This window comes from Artemia franciscana, chromosome 8 (assembly GCF_032884065.1).
Source record: "Artemia franciscana chromosome 8, ASM3288406v1, whole genome shotgun sequence".
NCBI classification, from domain to species: domain Eukaryota; kingdom Metazoa; phylum Arthropoda; class Branchiopoda; order Anostraca; family Artemiidae; genus Artemia; species Artemia franciscana.
The window spans coordinates 27,775,530-27,796,248 of record NC_088870.1 but is presented as its reverse complement, the minus strand read 5'-3'; the positions used below and the strand labels follow the sequence as shown (position 1 = coordinate 27,796,248).

Below are 20,719 nucleotides of genomic sequence, written 5' to 3'. Positions count from 1 at the left end.
ATGAGGGGCGTATAATACACAAGCACCATTATCACGTGTGTGAGGTAGGTTACCCCCTCCTCAGCTCCCACTCTTCATGTTAAAGTCTTATAGTGCTTCAAAATCATTCCTAATTCTAACTCAATGGCCTTTATGTTTCCTTAGTCTCACGCTAAGCTGAAAGAAACTAACGAGGTACCCGGTTTGTTCTCGAGTTTTACACAGGATATACATGAATGAGTGGCGTATAATACTACCATTATCACGTACCATTATCACGTGTGTGAGGGAGGTTACCCCCTCCTCAGCTCCCAATCTTCATTTTAAAGTCTTAGAGTGCTTTAAATTCATTCCTAATTCCAACTCAAAGGCCGTTATGTTGAAGCATTCGCTCTTAAAGAATAAGAACAAAAAGTCAAACTTTTGCGTAAAGAACGGAGGACTAAGGAGAGGGAAGCTCCCCGTCATATGCGCAATTATTTCTGTAAGTCTTAAGTTTTATCTTGCCCTTTTGGGGGTATCTTTTCCTTTTTCTTCTTTTCTCCAAAATCAGCCAAATTCTCTCAAGCTCGTAGCTTATGATGGATAACTTTAAAGTTGATAAATTATACATATTTTGAACCGCAACAAGGGCCGATTGCTTTTTTATGTATGTATTGTATATCTCGACACCATTTTCGAGGGTTTTTGGCTAACTTTCAAAATTCGTATAATTTTTTTCCCCTATAACATTTAAGATTAATCAAAATAATCTGGTACCATTCGCGAGGCAGCTTTGAATTGCAATTTCACTTGAAGTGCCTTGGATATGAATCTGACACTGATCAGGATGATAAGCTTACAAAAGAAGGATTCTCGGGCGAAAATGACCTATTTGTTGGCAACCCATCAACTGATTTGAGGAGGCTTAAACAATACATGACGAATTTTATTCCTTTTCTTAATTGCTTGCTTTATTATAGTTTCCATAGAAGTTTTTTCATAAGTATGATTTCTCCTTGCAATCAGACAATCTTGTCTGTGCAAGAGATGTCAAAGACACGAACAAACTGTTTGCTTATTTAGAGCCAATTTAGGAGCACTAGGCGAATCAAAATTGAGAAAATGAAATATCGTCCAAGTATCGTCTAAGACTAAAAATGTGCCTCTGATTTTAATATTTCATTTCAGCATCTTTTATGGGCGCAGACTCATAATTCCAAAGATGTGAAAAATAGCCATAAATACTTTGTCTAATCGGTATTTCAATGGTTCAATTTTATATTTTATCTGATGTTCTGATGAGTTGTGATGTTCACCTCGATTATCTTCAAAGAGCGTGTCACTTTTCGCTGGGTGTCCGTGAGAAATAGCCCTAAATACTTTGTCTAATCAGTATTTCAGTAGTTCAATTTTAGATTTTTTTCTGTTGTTAGAGGTAGGGGTCTGTAACTTTTCTATATGCGACCTTTGACATTGACGATTTCCATGGTGCTGTTTTTATTTTGATCTGACGCCATTTTCAAGGTTTTTTGGCTAACTTTCAAACTTCGCATCATTTTTTCCCCCTATAACCTTTAACATTAAGATTAATCAAAATAATCCGCTACAATTCGCGAAGCAGCTTTGAATTACAATTTCACTTGAATTGCCTTGGATATGAATCTGACACTGATGAGGATGATAAGCCTACAAAAGAAGAATTATCGGGCGAAAATGACTTGTTTGTTGGCAACCAAGCAACTGATTTGAGGAGGCTTAAACAATACATGACCAATTTTAGTCCTTTTCTTAATTGCTTGGTCAATTATAGTTTCCATAGAAGTTTTTTCATAAGTATGATTTCCCCTTGCGATCAGACAATTTTATCTGTGCAAGAGATTAGTTCTAAGACTAAAAAGTGCCTCTGATTTTAATTATTTCATTTCAGCATCCTTTATGGGCGCAGACTTATAACTCCAAAGATGTGAAAAATAGCCCTAAATACTTTGTCTAATCAGTATTTCAGTGGTTCTTAGATTTTCTCTGTTGTTAGAGGTAGGGATCTGTAACTTTTCTATTATAATGGACCTTTGACATTGACGATTTCCATGGTGTTGTTATCATTTTGATCTAACACCGTTTTCAAGAGTTTTTGGCTAACTTTCTAAATTTTCATCAATTTCTTTCGCTGTAGCCTCTAGTGCTAAGATTAGTTAAAATAATAAGCTACCAGACGTCATTAAAATTGTAACCAACTTGCAGTCTTTTTATTTGTAAATGACGTCATTGATGGTATCATAACGTTATTTTTACTATACAGGTCGGAATCCCAGCGTAGGTTATCCATTAAAATACTGAATCTTTTAAAGTATCTATGAACCCTACAATTAAATTAATATGCAAATGTTTTGCCATTGGAATTTCCAGCTCTTTTGCCTTAGGATCTATTTGTTGGATCGTTAAAAAATATAGGCAATCTCAAGCGGATGCTAAGGTTAGAGTTGACAATACCATTCTGATGGACCAAAACATAAGTAGCAAGAATGAAGTAGTTGTTCAAGACCAAAATCAAGCTTCTAATGTGCTTACTTTGGCAAACAGTGATCTCATCGAAACCCCATCGAAATTGGCTCCAGATGAGGGAGGTGATGAAACAATTTCTATAAATGTTGACATCTTGACACAGCCTACTGAAGCAGAAAAATATTGTCCTACCAAGCCTCCGAAAGGTATTGGAGCCTTAGTAAAAGGAGAGCCTAGTGAAGAAAAAGGAGCAATGGTTAATGAAATGTTGAAGGGCAAAGAAAATATAACTGGCTCAAAAAATTCATTAGAAATTTCTGAAAATGATGTTAAAGACCAAAACCTGTGTTCTGATTGGCTCAATTTACCAATTAATGAGCTCATCAAGACTTTTGCAAAAGTGGACCCAGATGGTGGAGATGATGAAACCATTTCACTTCCTATTGGCTTCTTGCCAGAGCTTATAGAAACCGAAAACGAAGGTCTTACCAAGTTTCCGAAAGTTTCCAGAGCTTTAGAAAAAGGAGAGCCCAGTGAAGAAAAAGCAGGACCGGTTGAAGATATTGCTAATGCAAAAAAAGATCCAACTGACCCAAGACCTTCATCAGAACATGATGAAAATGAAGGAATTTTAATAGAACAAAATCAATATTCTAACATGCTCACTTTGCCGATCAGTGAGCTCATTAAGACTCCAGTAAAAGTTGCTCCAGATAAGAGGGAAGAAGAACACAAGCCTCATTTTGATATGACTAATGAAAAAAAAGGGAAGCCCCAGAAGACTATTGAGAAGACAGGAGAAGCCAATTCTCAAAATGATTTCTTAAGAGATCTGGAAACGTATCTTTCAATACGAAGTTCAGAAAAATCCAACATTCGTTTCAGGAAACCTTCATGTGAGAGACGTCAGTTGTGCTGGTTTAATGAAAATAGCATCTGTCGCAATGGTGACAGGTTCCCTTATTACCACAAACCATCAATGAAAACCAGGTCAAGTGTTAGTCCGCCTCGTAAAAGGAAAAAAACAGAGGAACAAAGGACTTCTAGCAAAAAGACTCTATCTAAAAGACATGAATATTGTCGTTTTCATCAAGAAGGTTATTGTAGTAGGGGTGATAGCTGCTATTATACTGAAAATTAACTCAAGTGGTAATCTCCCTTCTAAATTACGAAAAACAGAGGAATCAAAGGCTTTTGGTGGAAAAACGGTGTATGAGAAACGCGAATGATGTCGTTTCTACAAAAAGAGCCTTTGTAGCAAAGGCGATAGCTGTGATTATTATCACAATCCATCTTCAAAATCTATATCAGATTTTAATCCACCTCCTAAAGCAAGGAAAGCAGAAGAAAAAAAGTCTTAACAGAAAAACTCCATATGAAGAACGGGAACGCTGCCGTTTTTACATAGAAGGCCTTTGCAATAATCGCTACTGCCATCATTATCACGACCCATCTTTAAATACAGGGTCAAGTAGATATACACGGTTTGGAAGATGCTAGAAAAAATTCAGAAAATTTCATTATATTTTTTCAATAGTTCTATTTTCATATTACATTCAAATTTATTCAAAGCTTCATTCAAAATCGGATAAACATGGCGTAGCTGTCCTCCTTGTTATTTATTTACCTGAAAGAATCTTAGTCTCTTATATATTTGTATTCATTGGGACTTTTTGCTTCTTATCTTGAAGATCGAGTCCTTTTTTTATGAAACTGGAGGTCCATCACCACATTATAATGTAAGATGTGGAATCCCACAAGGTTCCTCCTTAGGACCACTATTGCTTACAATATATGTAAATGACCTATACTTAGCACTTGGTGGGCTGTAAATTGAAGTTGGAAGAGCCCAGACAAAGAGGCCCTATCCAAGCTGTATTGTTGTTTGTGGATGATGCATGCCTTACGGTAGCAGCAAGATCAGAAAGTGAATTACTAACTACAACAAGAGATAATATGTCAAGGATAGAAAAGTCGATGAAGGTTAATCACCTAAGAAAGTAAAACAGTTCAAAATAGGGATAAAACCTTTTTATTGACAGTGAACAGATATAAAATTTAACTGGATATTTCGAACACATATACAGTGTTCATCATCAGCAGTAAAGCAGTATCTACGTTAATCAACTAAAAATAAATTATAAGAAATCTCTTTGGGTAATTGTTTTCAAGATCGTCCGATTATTATCCTTGATTAATGGAATTAAATGTTGGATCTTACCGAATTGAGCTTGCACCGTCTGTGAAACGTCTTGGAGTAATAGCAGATGAGACTCATAGTTTCTCAACTGAATTCAAGAAAACCTGAGTGTGAGAACGACGATAATTATCCCAGTTGCTATAAACCCCAATTGTGCAAGAATTTTTACATGACACCTTTTGGAATAGCTTTTGAATATAGCAAGGACTTGCTCTAATACACCAGTATGGATATATGGAGTAGAAATGGAAATATAATATGTCCCGCATTGTATGAAAAAAAAACAAAACAGAAAAACAATTGAATTCCAGAAAACCTGAGCGTGAGAATGACGATAATTATCCCAGTTGCTATAAACCCCAATTGTGCAAGAATTTTTACATGACACCTTTTGGAATAGCTTTTGAATATAGCATGGACTTGCTCTAATACACCAGTATGGATGTATAAAGTAGAAATGGAAATACAATGTGTACCGCATTGTATGAAAAAACAAAAAACAAAAAAACAATTGAATTCCAGAAAACCTGAGCGTGAGAATGACGATAATTATCCCAGTTGCTATAAACCCCAATTGTGCAAGAATTTTTACATGACACCTTTTGGAATAGCTTTTGAATATAGCAAGGACTTGCTCTAATACACCAGTATGGATGCATGGAGTAGAAATGGAAATATCATGTGTCCCGCATTGTATGAAAAAAAAAACAAAAAAACAATTGAATTCCAGAAAACCTGAGCCTGAGAATGACGATAATTATCCCAGTTGCTATAAACCCCAATTGTGCAAGAATTTTTACATGAAACCTTTAGGAATAGCTTTTGAATATAGTAAGGACTTGCTCTAATACACCAGTATGGATGCTTGGAGTAGAAATGGAAATATAATGTGTCCCGCATTGTATGAAAAAAAAAAAAAACAGAAAAACAATTGAATTCCAGAAAACCTGAGCCTGAGAATGACGATAATTATCCCAGTTGCTATAAACCCCAATTGTGCAAGAATTTTTACATGACACCTTTCGGAATAGCTTTTGAATATAGCAAGGACTTGCTCTAATACACCAGTATGGATATATGGAGCAGAAATGGAAATATAATGTGTCCCGCATTGTATGAAAAAAAAAACAAACAGAAAAACAATTGAATTCCAGAAAACCTGAGCCTGAGAATGACGATAATTATCCCAGTTGCTATAAACCCCAATTGTGCAAGAATTTTTACATGACACCTTTCGGAATAGCTTCTGAATATAGCTAGGACTTGCACTAATACACCAGTACAGATATATGGAGCAGAAATGGAAATATAATGTGTCCCGCATTGCATGAAAAAAAAAAAATTGAATTCCAGTAAACCTGAGCGTGAGAATGACGATAACTATCCCAGTTGCTATAAACCCCAATTGTGCAAGAATTTTTACATGACACCATTCGGTATAGATTCTGAATATAGCTAGGACTTGCACTAATACACCAGTACAGACATATGGAGCAGAAATGGAAATACAATGTGTCCCGCATTGTATGAAAAAAAACTGAATTCCAGAAAACCTGAGCGTGAGAATGACGATAATTATTTCAGTCGCTATAAACCCCAATCGTGCAAGAATTTTTACATGACACCTTTCGGAATAGCTTCTGAATATAGCTAGGACTGGTACTAATACACCAGTACAGATATATGGAGCAGAAATGGAAATACAATGTGTCCCGCATTGTATGAAAAAAAAACTGAATTCCAGAAAACCTGAGCGTGAGAATGACGATAATTATTCCAGTTGCTATAAACCCCAATCGTGCAAGAATTTTTACATGACACCTTTCGGAATAGCTTCTGAATATAGCTAGGACTTGCTCTAATACACCAGTATGGATATATGGAGCAGAAATGAAAATACAATGTGTCCCGCATTGCATGAAAAAAAAAAACTGAATTCCAGAAAACCTGAGCGTGAGAATGACGATAACTATCCCAGTTGCTATAAACCCCAGTTGTGCACGAACTTTTACATGACACCTTTCGGATTAGCTTTTGAATATAGCAAGGACTTGCTCTAATACACCAGTATGGATATATGGATCAGAAATGGAAATACAATGTGTCCCGCATTTTATGAAATAAAAAAGACTGAATTCCAGAAAACCTGAGTGTGGGAATGACGAGAAAAAGCCCAGTTGCTACAAAAACTCTTTATGACACCTTTTGTGAAAGCTTTTGGATGAGGTGGGATTTACACTAATACATCATTGCGGATATATGGAGTAGAAATGGAGATACAATATGTCCCGCATTATATTAAATTAACAAAAAAAACACACCAACTGATATCCAGAAAACCTGTACGTGGGAATGACGAAAAAAAGCACAGCTGCTACAACACCAGTTGTACAAAAAATTTTGCATGACATCTTTTGGAATTGCTTTTGAGTATAGCTAGGACTTACACTAATACACCAGTGCAAATATGGAGTAGAAATGGAAAATACAAAATGTCTCACATTGCATGAAATTAAAGAAAAAGAAAACAACTGAATTCCAGAAAACCTGAGCCTGGGAATGAAGAAAAAAGCCCAGGTCTTATAAACCCCAGTTGTACAAAAATGTTTGCATGACGCCTTTTTAATAGCTTTTCAATATAGCTAAGACTTGCACTAATACACCAGTGCAGATATATGGAGTAGAAACAAAAATACAATACTTCCTGCATTGTATGAAATTAAAGAAAAAAAAAGTGAATTCCAAAAAACCTGAGCGTGGGAATGACGAGAAAAAGCCCAGTTGCTAAAAACCCCAGTTGTACAAGAATTTTTACATGACACCTTTTGGAATAGCTTTTGAATATAGCTAGGACTTGTACTAATTCACTAATACACCAGTGCGGATATATGGAATAGAAATGGAAATACAATATCTATCGCATTATATGAAACTAAAGAAAAAAGTACAACAACTGAATTCCAGAAAACCTGAGCGTGAGAATGACGAGGAAATACCCTGTTGCTAAAAACCCCAATTGTACAAGAACTTTTTAATGACACCTTTATTATTTTTGGGAGCTGGAATAAGTTTGAATCTGGTTAGTTCGCTTTTGGAGTGACTTAATGCTGAATATTTCCAGGCCCATACGAGAAAACAATTTTTCTAGAACTTGGGGGAAAATTTTATGGTCCTAAGACTTATTCTTTGGTTCTTTTTAAAAAATATCAGAATTCTACTCCAATCTTTTAATGGAGAGAAAGCTTTAGATAATCTATTTCGTGCAAAAAATATAAATTATTTAGTAATAATCCTGGCATTATAATTTTTTAGAATTTGATAGGCATGTAACGGAGACAAGATTGTCAATAAATTTTTTTGTAGGACAAGATTTTTTATCTCAATTGTAACAGCATCAATTTTATTATGTTGTCTTTATTCGAGTAATGCATAATCAATTTTACTCGAAATTTAAATCAATCTATTGATTCTTAAGATTTTGCTAGAGCTCATGACATATGAGCTCTTGGCTCTTCCGACCTCGTCAAAAGTGCCATATGAGCTCTTATCTCTTATCACAAGAGCTAAGAGCTCATATGGCACTTGTGACAAGGCAAGAAGAGCTAAGAGCCAAGAGCTCATATGGTTGCATCATATGGTTCCAAGAGCTCAGATTTAAAAGGAAGATCAGAGGCTTAATGCCGGTCAAGATTTAAAATAAAAGCTCTGAGTCACGATGTCCTTCTAAATATCAAAATTCATTAAGATCCGATCATCCACGCGTAAGTTATGAATACCTCATTTTATCTAATTTTTCCTCTCCCTTTAGCCCCCCAGATGGTCGAATCTGGGAAAACGACTTTATCTAGTCAATTTGTGCAGCTTCCTGACACGCCTGTCAATTTTCATCGTCCTCGCAAGTCTAGAAGCACCAAACTCGCCAAATTACTCCCCCAAAGAGAGCGAATCCAGTACGGTTACGTCAATCACGTATCAAGGACATTTTTGTTTATTCTATTTACCAAGCTTCTTTCCGATTCCTCCACTCCAGGTGTTTTCCAAGATTTCCGATTTCCCCCTCCAACTCCCCCCAACGTCAACAGATCTTGTCGGAATTTGAAATAATAGCTCTGAGACATGAAATCCTTCTAAATATCAAATTTCACTAAGATCCGTTCACCCGTTCTTAAGTTAAAAATACCTCAAGTTTTCTAATTTTTCCGAATTAACACCCCCCCCCCCCAGCTCCTCCAAAGAGAACAAATCCGTTCCAATTATATCAATCACGTATCTAGAACTTCTGCTTATTCTTTGCATCAATTTTTATCTCGATCTCTCCACTCTAAGTGTTTTCCAAGATTTCTGTTTCCCTCCTCCAACCCCCTATGTCCCCGGATCCGGATCCAATTTGAGTCGAAAATGGAGCGAGCACCTTAGACATAAGATCCTTCTATATATATCAAGTTTCATTAAGATCCGATCACCTATTCGTAAGATAAAAATGCCCCAATTTTCACGTTTTCCAAGAATTCCGGTTTCCCCCTCCAACTCCCCCCTTTGTTACAGGATCTGGTCGGAATTCAAAATTAGAGCTTTAAAGCACAAGATCTTTCTAAATATTAAACTTTATTAAGATCTGGTCACCCGTTCTTAAGTCACAAATACTTCATTTTTCCGAATTACCCCCCCCCCCCCAACTCCACCAAAGAGAGCAGATCAGGTCAAGTTATGTCAGTCACGTATCTTAGACATGTTTTTATTCTTTTCATCCTGTTTCATCCTGATCTCTCCGCTTTAAGTATTTTCTAAGATTTTCGGTCCCCCCCAACGAGGCTGGACCCGGTTGAGATTTAAAATAAGAAATCTGAGTTATGAGGTCCTTCTAAATATGAAGTTTCATGAAGAACCGATCACTCCTTCGTAAGTTAAGAATACGTCATTTTTTCTAATTTTTTCAGAATTAATCCCCCCCCCATTGAGCGGATTTGTTCCAATTATGTCAATCACGTATCTAAGACTTGTGCTAATTTTTTCCACCGAGTTTCATCCAGATCCCTCCACTCTAAGCGTTTTCCAAGATTTTAGGTTTGCCCCTCCCAACTCCCCCCCCCAATGTCACCAGATCCGGTCGGGATTTAAAATAAGAGCTGTGAGACATGATACCTGAACCGTTCTCCAGAAACACGCAACGTATAGAATATTGTAAAACTTACATATCTTGGATTCTTGTAGGTTTAATGGGGGAGAAGGATAGAATTTTGATATTTTTTTCTTTTCGCACTCTGAGGAAATCTCGCTTTATTGAATCAGAAGAAAATCCTCACAAAAGGTATTTTCCAGGATTGTATTGGTTTTAGATTTATAACCTAGTAAAGCCTATAACCGAAAGCAATAGAACTGAATATGGTTAATTTCAAATTTCTGATGCATTCTCCAGAAAGACACAATGTATAGTATTTGTAAAATATACATGTCTCAGATTCTCGTATGTTTAACGGGGGAGGAGAGTGGGAATTCTTAATATTTTTTGTTTTGTTTTTGCACTCTGAGGAAATATCGTTTTACCAAATCAGAAGAAAAACCTCATAAGAAGTATTTTCCAAGATTGCATTTGTTTTCAATTTGCAATCTACTATACCCTAGGAACGAAAACAATGAAATTGAATCTACTCAATGTCATATTTCTGAAGCATTCTTCAGAAACACACAACGTATAAAATTTTGTACATATCTTGGATTCTTGTAGGCTTAATGGAGGAGTGATGGCAAAAAACACAGATTTAGACACACAAAGACAGACACAGGGACAGGCAAACATCCACTCAGACACACAGACATAGTGAGAGAGACAAGCAAACAGCCAGTTAGACGCACAGGCACACAGACAGAGAGAGTGAGAGAGAGAGAGAGGGAGAGAATTGAATTGTTGAACAACAATTCATGAACCTTAAAAAGGAAAATCAAAAGTTTGAAGCTTAGTAGAGATCGTTGTTAGAACTCGGACTTGATTCAACAATAAAATATCTTTGAAAAGGTCAGTATGAAAAGAAATTAAATTGTATAAAGAGCAAAAAACTGCCAATTGCAAAAATATTTGTCTATTGTTTAACAAGGGATTACAATAATTTAAAAACCTTAAAAAAAGAAAACCAATTATTTGAAGTTTAGTAGATAATCGGTGTTAGAAATCAGAATTGCTTCAATAATCAAATATCTTTGAAAAGACTCAGTATGAGAAGACATTAAATTGCTTGAAAAGCAAACAACTGGTAGTTGAAAAAAATATTTGTATATATTTTAACAAGGGACTACAACAATTTAAAAACCTTAAAAGAGAAAACCAAATGTTTGAAGACAATTGATTTTAGAAATCGGACGTGCTTCAATAATCAAATACCTTTCAAAAGATAGGACGAAGTTTAGGATAGGTTGACCCGGAGTGCCATTTCATACTATTTGTTTTTTGCTGTGTGATTTGCTGTGTTTTTTTCCAGTACCCCTATTTCAGCTTATTCCTAAAAAGCGGTAAGGATCTAACCTCTGGGGTTTTTACGGAAATTGTGGACCTTAGGCTGGATGGATGAATATGACTTTGCATTTTAGAAAGCTTCGTAGAACTCTTGCTTTGGGCCAAATAGGACGGTTTTCGCTTGTCATTTATCAAGAGCCTGTAGTGTGTGAAGTGACTTGGAGTTTTATAGCCTACTAGCTGCACATAGTTGGTGGGGGTGCTTCGCATCCCCCATGCCCCCCACGCGCGTAAGTCGTTACGCGCTATATTAGCTACACGCCATTTTAGTTGTGTCCCTGTATCCCACCTGTGAATATAGATAGAATTATATATGTTTTTAACTACGTAGAACTTGCGAATATACAATATTCTTCGCTGTCCCATTGTCTGTGCATATAAATAGATTGTCAGGTTTACCGACTCTTGAACATGCAACCTATAATTGTCCATGGTAAAACAATCAGTATTCAGATCTATACCGCATTTTTCTAAGGATTGCCCTTGGGCTTCGTTGATGGTAATTGCTAATCGAATATTCCCTGTGTCCCCGTCGTCATTTATATATCCCCCATGTGCCCTTCCAGCGTCCTCGTTGTAGTTGTGTCCCTGTGTCTCGGTCGCCATTTATATTCCGTGTGTCCCGGTCGTCATTTATATTCCTTGTGTCCCGGTGTCCCGGGCTGCTGTAACATACGACAATAGATCAATTGTGTTGTAACTTTGTTCACGATCCCATTCTACACATGTAGAAATAGAAGCAGTACGATTAGTGAAGGCATTCCCAAATGCTTGAGAAGTTTGTTCGCAATAGATAGGCACAATGTTCAATCATAAACCTCATATACAAATCACCGACCATAACGTTTTCCGCTTCGTTGATAGTTGCGTATCAGTAGGCATCATTTCGATTGCTGTTTTGAACAGAAGCACTAAATTATTATTTATGTGGAAAAGATGTTGCAACTCGGAAACGATAGTCCTTTCAACGTCGTTTTTTTTTTATCATTGGTATCACTTTCAAGTTGTTTGGTTTGTTTTACCTTGACTTGTCTTTCGTCACTATGAAATACATATCGCCGAACCTTTTTTTTTTTTAACTAAAATCTGGTAGGCATTGATGACCTTATCCAAGTCAAAATCCCAAACCCAATCATTATCGCTATCATTTTCAGTTTTGATACGTTTTGATTCGCTGTCCAGGTTGTTTCAGGTTGCTCTTGCGATTCCTCGGCATGCTTTCTTTTGGTGATTTCTCTTTGAGACGCAAGCCTGTTTTCACGCTGTTGTTGTGATTCTTCGGCATGCTTTCTTTCCTTACTTTCTCTATTAGCCGCAATCCTTTTGGCATTAGCTCTTTGAGCAGCTTCCTCGGCTGTTTCTTCTGCCATTGTAGGTTCTTCTGTCATTTTAAAATCAATATTAAAAATTTCTCTTTGATGTTGTGATTCCACGGCACGTTTTCTTTTCATACTTTCTCTATTAGCCGCAAGCCTGTTTTCACGCTGTTGTTGTGATTCCTCGGCACGCTTTCTTTTCTTACTTTCTCTATTAGCCGCAAGCCTTTTGGCATTAGCTCTTTGAGCAACTTCCTCGGCTGTTTCTTCTGCCATTGAAGGTTCTTCTGTCATTTCAAGATCTATATTAAAAATTTCTCTTTGAAAGGCCTTCTTATATACTTATAATTACGTCATATACAAAGCCTTTGACGTCATGAAAAACATGACGTCAGTCGACAAACAACTTCATGACGGCATAATGCTCAATCCTTATAATGACGTCAGTTGACAAACATGACTTCAGTCGACACACAAACTTGACGTCAGGCGCCACACAAAGAACTTATTTTTATATATATACTAGCTGTTGGGGTGGCGCTTCGCGCCACCCCAACACCTAGTTGGTGGGGGTGCTTCGCGCCCCCCCCCCCAAGCCCCCCCGCGCGCGTAAGTCGTTACGCGCCATATTAGTTACGCGCCATTGTAGTTGTGTCCCTATGTCCCACCTGTGAATATAGATATATATATATATATATATATATATATATATATATATATATATATATATATATATATATATATATATATATATATATATATATATATATATATATATATATATATATATATATATATGTTTTTAACTACGTAAAACTTGCGAATATACAACATTCTTTGCTGTCCCATTGTCTGTGCATATAAATAGATTGTCAGGTTTACCGACTCTTGAACATGCAACATATAATGGTCCATGGGAAAACAATCCGTATTCAGATCTATACCTCATGATTCTAATGATTGCCCTTGAGCTTTGTTGATGGTGATTGCTAATCGACCATTCCCTGAGTCGCCATCGTCATTTATATATCCCCCTGTGCACCCCGGCGTCCCCTTTGTAGTTATGTCCCTGTGTCCCGTTCGTCATTTATATTCCCTGTGTCCCGGTCGTCATTTGTGTCCCGGTGTTCCAGTCTGTGATTTCTCTTTGAGTGTCCCGGGCGTCATTTATATTCCTTGTGTCCCGGTGTCCCGGTCGTCATTTATATCCCCCTGTGCCCCCCCGGCGTCCCCATTGTAGTTGTGTCCCTGTGTCCCGGTCGTCATTTATATTCCCTGTGTCCCGGTCGTCATTTGTATCCCGGTGTCCCGGTCTGTATATACATTCGTTTTTTAGTTTTGTTTTTCTCCTTTATTTTTTTCCTTTTTTCTTTTTTTTCTTTTTTAGTTTATTTAGATTTTTAGATTTTTTTTTTATATTTATTAATATTTTTTTAGTTTTCTTTTTCTCTTATTTTTCAGTTTTTTCCTTTTTTTTAGTTTTTTCTTTTTTAGTTTTTAGTTTTTTTTGTTTTTTACCTTTTTTTAGTTTTTTTAGTTTTTTTTAGTTTTTTAGCTTTTTTAGTTTTTTTATTAGTTTTTAGTTTTTTTTAGTTTTTGCCTTTTTTTAGTTTTTTCAGTTTTTTTTTAGTTTTTAGTTTTTTACCTTTTTTTAGTTTTTTTTTTAGTTTTTTAGCTTTTTTAGTTTTTTTTCTTTTTAGTTTTTTTTTGTAGTTTTTACCTTCTTTAGTTTTTTTCTTCTTTTGTATTAGTGTGAAATAATTCAGACGTCATATGCGGACAAACACGACGTCACTCGACACACAGACAGACAGACATAAACCACAAACAACTTATTTTTATATATATTTATTCATATTTTTTTAGTTTTCCTTTTCTCTTTTATTTTTCAGTTTTTTCCTTTTTTTTAGTTTTTTTCTTTTTTAGTTTTTAGTTTTTTTTTAGTTTTTTACCTTTTTTTAGTTTTTTTTAGTTTTTTTAGTTTTTTAGCTTTTTTAGTTTTTTTATTAGTTTTTATTTTTTTTGTAGTTTTTGCCTTTTTTTATTTTTTTCAGTTTTTTTTTTAGTTATTAGATTTTTACCTTTTTTTAGTTTTTTTTTAGTTTTTTAGCTTTTTTAGTTTTTTTTCTTTTTAGTTTTTTTGTAGTTTTTACCTTTTTTAGTTTTTTTCTTCTTTTGTATTAGTGTGAAATAATTCAGACGTCATATGCGGACAAACATGACGTCACCTGAACTATCCACAGATCCACACACAGACAACTTATTTTTATATATATATATAGATGTCAGTGAGCCGTTTCATCAAACCATGTTTCTGCTTTCGAGTGGAAAGCTCCGTTCTAGCAGGCAGGCACCAGTTTCAAATTGAAGATGGACTAAAATCTATAAGTGTTAAATATATGTAGTAGTTACTCAGCCCCACAGCCATTATATCTTCTTTGAGTGATAAATGAAAAATTTACACATAAAAGTGGGGACCGAAAGTGCTGCCATCCATTGTTTCTGCTCATTTCTGTTCGTGATTTTAGCTGAGTTTATCATTCGGTTTTTCGCACTTGGGATTACAGTAAAGAAATGGTATCAGATGTGCCTCTTAAACTTTATAAAGTTCTCTCATTGCTTAAAAATTAGAAATTAGAGTTAATCCTTTGCTACTTTCTAAGTGATGACGTTAGAAACTTGGCCTACAGCAAAAAAAGTCAACTTTTGAACTAAGAGAGATGGATTTATTTTTCGACGGCAGTCGATAGCTCCTGGTGAGCTGATCAAAGTATATGCAATCCATTTTTTGAAAGAAAAATTTCTTCATGAGATATACCAGTTTGAAAGTTTAAAGGGGCTGACAACTTCAGTAGTAAGGTTCACACTGAAACCAAAAATAGGCCGATACAGAAATGGTATCAGATGTGCCTCTTAAACTTTAAAAGTTCTCTCATTGCTAAAGATATTAGAGTTTATCTTTTGCTCCTTCCGAAGTGATGACGTTAGAAACTTGGCCTACCGGGAAAAAGTTAACTTTTGAACTAAGATATATAGATTTTTTTTCGACTGCAGTCGATAGCTCTTGATGAGCTGATTTAAGTGCGTGTCATCCATTTTTTGGTAGAAAAACTTCTTCATGAGATATCAACGTTTTGTTTATCAAAAGATATCAATTTTGATATCTTTTCAAATACAATAAAGAATATCAAAATTAACGATCATCAAATATCAAGATATTAAATCAAGATATAATATATCTATCTTATATAGATAAATCTATATAGATATATGGATATATCTATCTATATATATATATATATATATATATATATATATATATATATATATATATATATATATATATATATATATATATATATATATATATATATATGTATATATATATATATATCTTAATATCAAGATATAATTATAATCAAGATATTAAAGAATATCAAAATTAAAAGTTATAAAGAAACAATAAAGAATATTCTTTAAAAATAAGGAATATCAAAAATATCAATTGTTGTCAAATGTTCCTTTTTTCAAATGCTCCTTTTTTAAAGTGTGATTTCTATAATCCCAAGACAATCCATGCTTACAGTTTACAGCCATGAGCTATTATGTACGTAAAAATTAGTGGAAAACCCAATTATTCCATTCAAACGTCAATTAAAACAAAACTCCTAGCAATACATGCTTGTCCCCTTCTGTGACACTCCCTGACGGCACCTATGATACCCCCTGTCTTCAAGTTTTGGGTCTCAAGCCCATGAATGTAATCACTTGGGCTACAAAGGAAGCATATTCCTGCAATAGGAGGGGAGCTATCACCCCACAGCCCCCCTATTCGAGCTTAGTCCAAATGAAGGGATAGAGATTGGTTTTAAATCCACATCCCCGGTCCTTCTCTAAATCCATAGAAAGGCTCATAGAGAGTCATAAACATAATTTTTAGGGCATCAGGCAACCCCCCTCCCTCTTCAACTACACATTGACCCACAGATCCTTCACCATTTTAGCTGATGCACAATCATAAATCACTGTAGTCTACGTATTTTTTTTACCAAAAACCACGTAATTCATATTTATTTTACATGGACTATGTGACTTTTGAAACTGGAAAGTTAAAAAATTATTTTTTGACAATATAAAATCGATTGGATAGTTCAGATCTTTCAACCTATACCAACTTGGCCCTCATTGGGTCACAATTGTAGTTGCGTGCCACTAAATGGCAGAAAAGGCAACTTGGCTGTGGCTTAATCTTTTTGGTTTCATAAAAAGCACACTAGAAATTTTTATTTCTGTATGGATGAGCCTTCTAATGATTTTCTAGGGCTATTGGTTTGATAGTGTGAAAAAAGGCATGGTACACGGAAACCATGAAAAAAAAAAATAAAAAAATAAAACGCATTCATGGTCTTTTTTTTCAAAAAAATAGAACATTTTTGAAAAATTTTGAATTTTTTTTGTAAATGCATATATTTTTATCAAAACATCTCTTTTAGAGTTTCAGTTACTGTTACGTCGAGTCACACCTTACGTATAATCCGTTAGTAGGAACTATTAGAAAAAAAAAATCATACAACAGTAAAGTGCTGTTTTCTGCCTTTTGGTGGTGTAAAACAACAATTTTGAGGATCAAAATGTAATGAACTGAACAGTCTGGAATTCCCAATCAATTTAGGAGTACTTAATAACTCCATACTCAGCTGCAGAGTTTTAGATACAATAATGCCGCGCCATCGCGCAATTGTTCGTGAAGGAACATGTGGCCCATACAAGATAAACGGTTGATATACACAACTATTTCTTAGCTTAATTTTACTGAGTTGGTTCATTTGAGGCTTCACAAACTAAGTGCAATGGTAAGTAATCTTTAAGACAAAACTGGCCAATCGAGCTGAAATTAAAAACCTAAGAATTTCAAATCCGAAGTAGGTTAAATTTAGGATGAAAATGTAAAAGAACAGCGTTCAGTTTCTGAGTGATTCTAGCCTTTTCAACTTTTTTCTTCTTTTTCTGTTTTCTGGACACAGAATTTGGATCATGAAAGCTTTGATAATATTTGCAAATGACATCATCTTCTACCGGGCTCCTGACGTTTGTGGTTTTAGAACTTACCTTATCAAGTAAAAATAATTATAAAACTTGTCTTAACAGCAATTATAAGGAAAGTAATGTTGATGACAAATTTTTAATTAGCTATTTATTGTAAGGATAAATGAAAATCAAGTGCTCCATTATTTTATACATATTCATCCGTAATATCCAGTTAAGTCTGTTTAACTGCCACATTCCCTTTAAATTAGAATACTAGGAATTCCCCGGGCTAACAAGGTGCTTTAAAAAACCATTCCAAAAATGTTCATTCAAACAAATAAAAGTAATAGAAAATTTAGCAATGAAAATTTTTGTACCCAGACTTAAAATCTTATTAATAAGAAATTGCTTTAAGTCCGTTTTATACTTGAAAGATGCCTATTTATAAAGGTTATTTGCCAGTTTTGCCGTATTTCTTGACTGGAACGATTTGTGTCAGTGAATAAAAGCTTGTAAGAAAAGCTTGGATTCGATTAAACACTAAGGGTAGAAAAATAAGTCACAAAAAGTTGTCCTCGTCTTCATTTACAAACTAAAAAAGGGCGGGTTGAAGGTTACAAATATTTTATAATAAAGAAAGAATTCAAAAAGTAAAGTTTTGGATAGAATATATTTCAAAAGAGTAAATTTCCGGAACAAAAAGTGAAAAGGAAAGAGGATAATGATTAAGTTCCCTTAGAACAATAAGATTACGATAATATGAAATTATCATCAAATACTTTTGTTTTTTTTATAAAACTTGCACCAAAAGTAATTTTAAACTTACCAAAAATGTTTGCCATAGCTCCAAGAATATAACCTATTAGTATTCCGAGGTTTTTGAAAGAATTACACGCTGTATTAAACTGTGTCTATGCGTTATCTAAAAAAAAGTGTTTCAGGAAAAGTTTACTTCCTTGTTTTTTAATCCTATTTGCATATTAGATCGCTTCCATTTCGAGGAAAATTGAAAAAGGAATTAGGTTAAGGGTTTAACTATATTATTTCACATTTAAATTAGTACGATTTCCTATTGTTCCGTTAGCTTCTAAAATAGAAAGTGTATTTCATAAAGCTCAGCAATGATAAACATCTGCTGAAAATATCTACCAAGAGAACAGTTGGCTGGAAGCTGTCTTATTTGTATCGTTAGATCTTTCAAATACTAAAACCAGTCTTGTAACATGTAATAATTAAAAAAAATTCTCCTACAAAAGACTTTTTTTCCAAAGAAAAGTAAAGAGCTGCATTAGACCAAAGACCAGCAGAAATAAACTTAGAATAATTCAAGCATATAATCACCATAAATCGCTGTTAATAAATAAATGCAAGCCGCAACGAAGAGAAATCGTAGGCAACGCAATAGCGCTGCCTAAGTAAAGAGTAATATGGGCAAAATTTATTATTTATTTTAGTGTGTTTTTTTTTGGCCCAGGGCACTTCATTTAAATATCATCGTCGTAGAAACATCGAAAAGGGCTTATTCAATTGGGAATTGAAAGGACTAGTGCTCTTTTTAATTGTTGAAAGTGATAGGAGGGCAACCAACTCTCCTCCCACTCCCATCATTTCCCCAAACACATTTAATTAAAATTTTGAGGTAGCCATTTCGTTCAACATAGTTGAAAGATCCGGAAATTATGTCTTTTAGGATGACAACCCCCCTCCAAAGCCTTCAGGGAAAGAGTTTACTAATTATCCTAGGGACATTGAATGTTATATAGAAAGAGTGACAGCATAAACTACGAGGAGACTTTCTGGAATGGTAATTGGCAGTTCTAAGGCTCTTTTTAAGATTTAGAGTAATCGGAGGGTGGATCCCCTCCTCCCACACCTTGTATTTTCATGAACAGTTTCTGACAGAAATTTGGAAATGGCCATTTGTTGTCACAGAAAGTTCTAAGAAGGCTTATTAGATTGGAAATTGAAAGGGCTAGTGCCCCTTTCAATAGTCGAAAGTGTTTAGAGGGCAACTGCCCCCCTTCTACACCCACAATTTCCCCAAACACATCCAATCAAAATTTGATATAGCCATTTCATTGAGAGCAATTTAAGGGTATGGAAATTATGTTTATAGATAGGGTGGTCTTAAAAACTCCGGAGGGGGTCATTGGATTGGTAATCAGAGGTTCTAGTACCTTATATAAGATTAAAAGTGATTGGAGGTCGGATACCCCCCACACCTTGTATTCTCCTGAAATAAACCTGACAAAAATTGTGAAATGGCCATTTGTTGTCGTAGAAACTTCTGAAAAGGCTCACTCGTTTGTAAATTGAAAGGGCTAATGCCCAGTTTAACAGTCTAAAATGATTAAAGGGAAACCAACCCCTCCCACGCCCACCCATTTCCCAAAATATATCCAATAATATTTTGAGACAGCCATTTTGTTCAACATAGTTGAAAGGTCCAGAAATTATGTATTTGAGGATGACCCCCTTGAATCCCTCACAGCAAGGGTTGTAAGTTATGTCCTGGGGGCAAATAAGGCTTATATAGAGAGGGTGATCGTATAAACTTCAAAAGAGGCTTATTGGATTTCTAATCAGAAGTTTTAGTGTCCTTTTTGAGGTTCATATTGATGGGTTGGTGGATACCCATCTCACCTCTTATTTTCCGAAATGTATCTGATAGAAATTTTGAGATGGCAATTTGTTGTCGTAGAAACTTTGAAAAAGACTCATCAGAACGTTATTTGCCCTTTGCAAAAATGTTTTAGGTCGAACAATGTGTTTTTATTTCTCACTAGCTGTTGGTGTGGCGCTTCGTGCCACACCAACACCTAGATGATGGGGGCGCTTCGTGCCCCCCCCCGCACGTAAGTCGCTACGCACCATATTAGTTACGCGCCATTGTAGTTGCGTCCCTGTGTCCCACCGGTGATATATATATATATATATATATATATATATATATATATATATATATATATATATATATATATATATATATATATATATATATATATATATATATATATATATATATACATGTATATATATATATATATATATATATATATATATATATATATATATATATATATATATATATATATATATATATATATATATATATATATATATATATATATATATATATATATACTAGCTGTTGGGGTGGTGCTTCAGGCCACCCCAACACCTAGTTGGTGGGGGCACTTCGCG

The 20,719-nt window shown here is 34.9% G+C and overlaps 1 protein-coding gene across 3 annotated transcripts in view; it reads right to left on the bottom strand.

Moving 5' to 3' along the window:
* LOC136030235 (uncharacterized) overlaps positions 1–20,719 on the bottom strand; it is a 94,380-nt gene that overhangs the window by 35,528 nt on the left and 38,133 nt on the right. For 2 of the 3 annotated variants that reach the window (XM_065709058.1, XM_065709060.1), the window contains exon 1: positions 18,342–18,442. The exons of the other annotated variant lie outside the window; for it this stretch is intronic. In XM_065709058.1, the coding sequence (XP_065565130.1) occupies positions 18,342–18,357 (16 nt within the window). In that variant the 5' untranslated portion in view covers positions 18,358–18,442. Of the gene's footprint in view, positions 1–18,341; positions 18,443–20,719 lie in introns of those variants that run through there. 3 annotated transcript variants of the gene reach the window in all.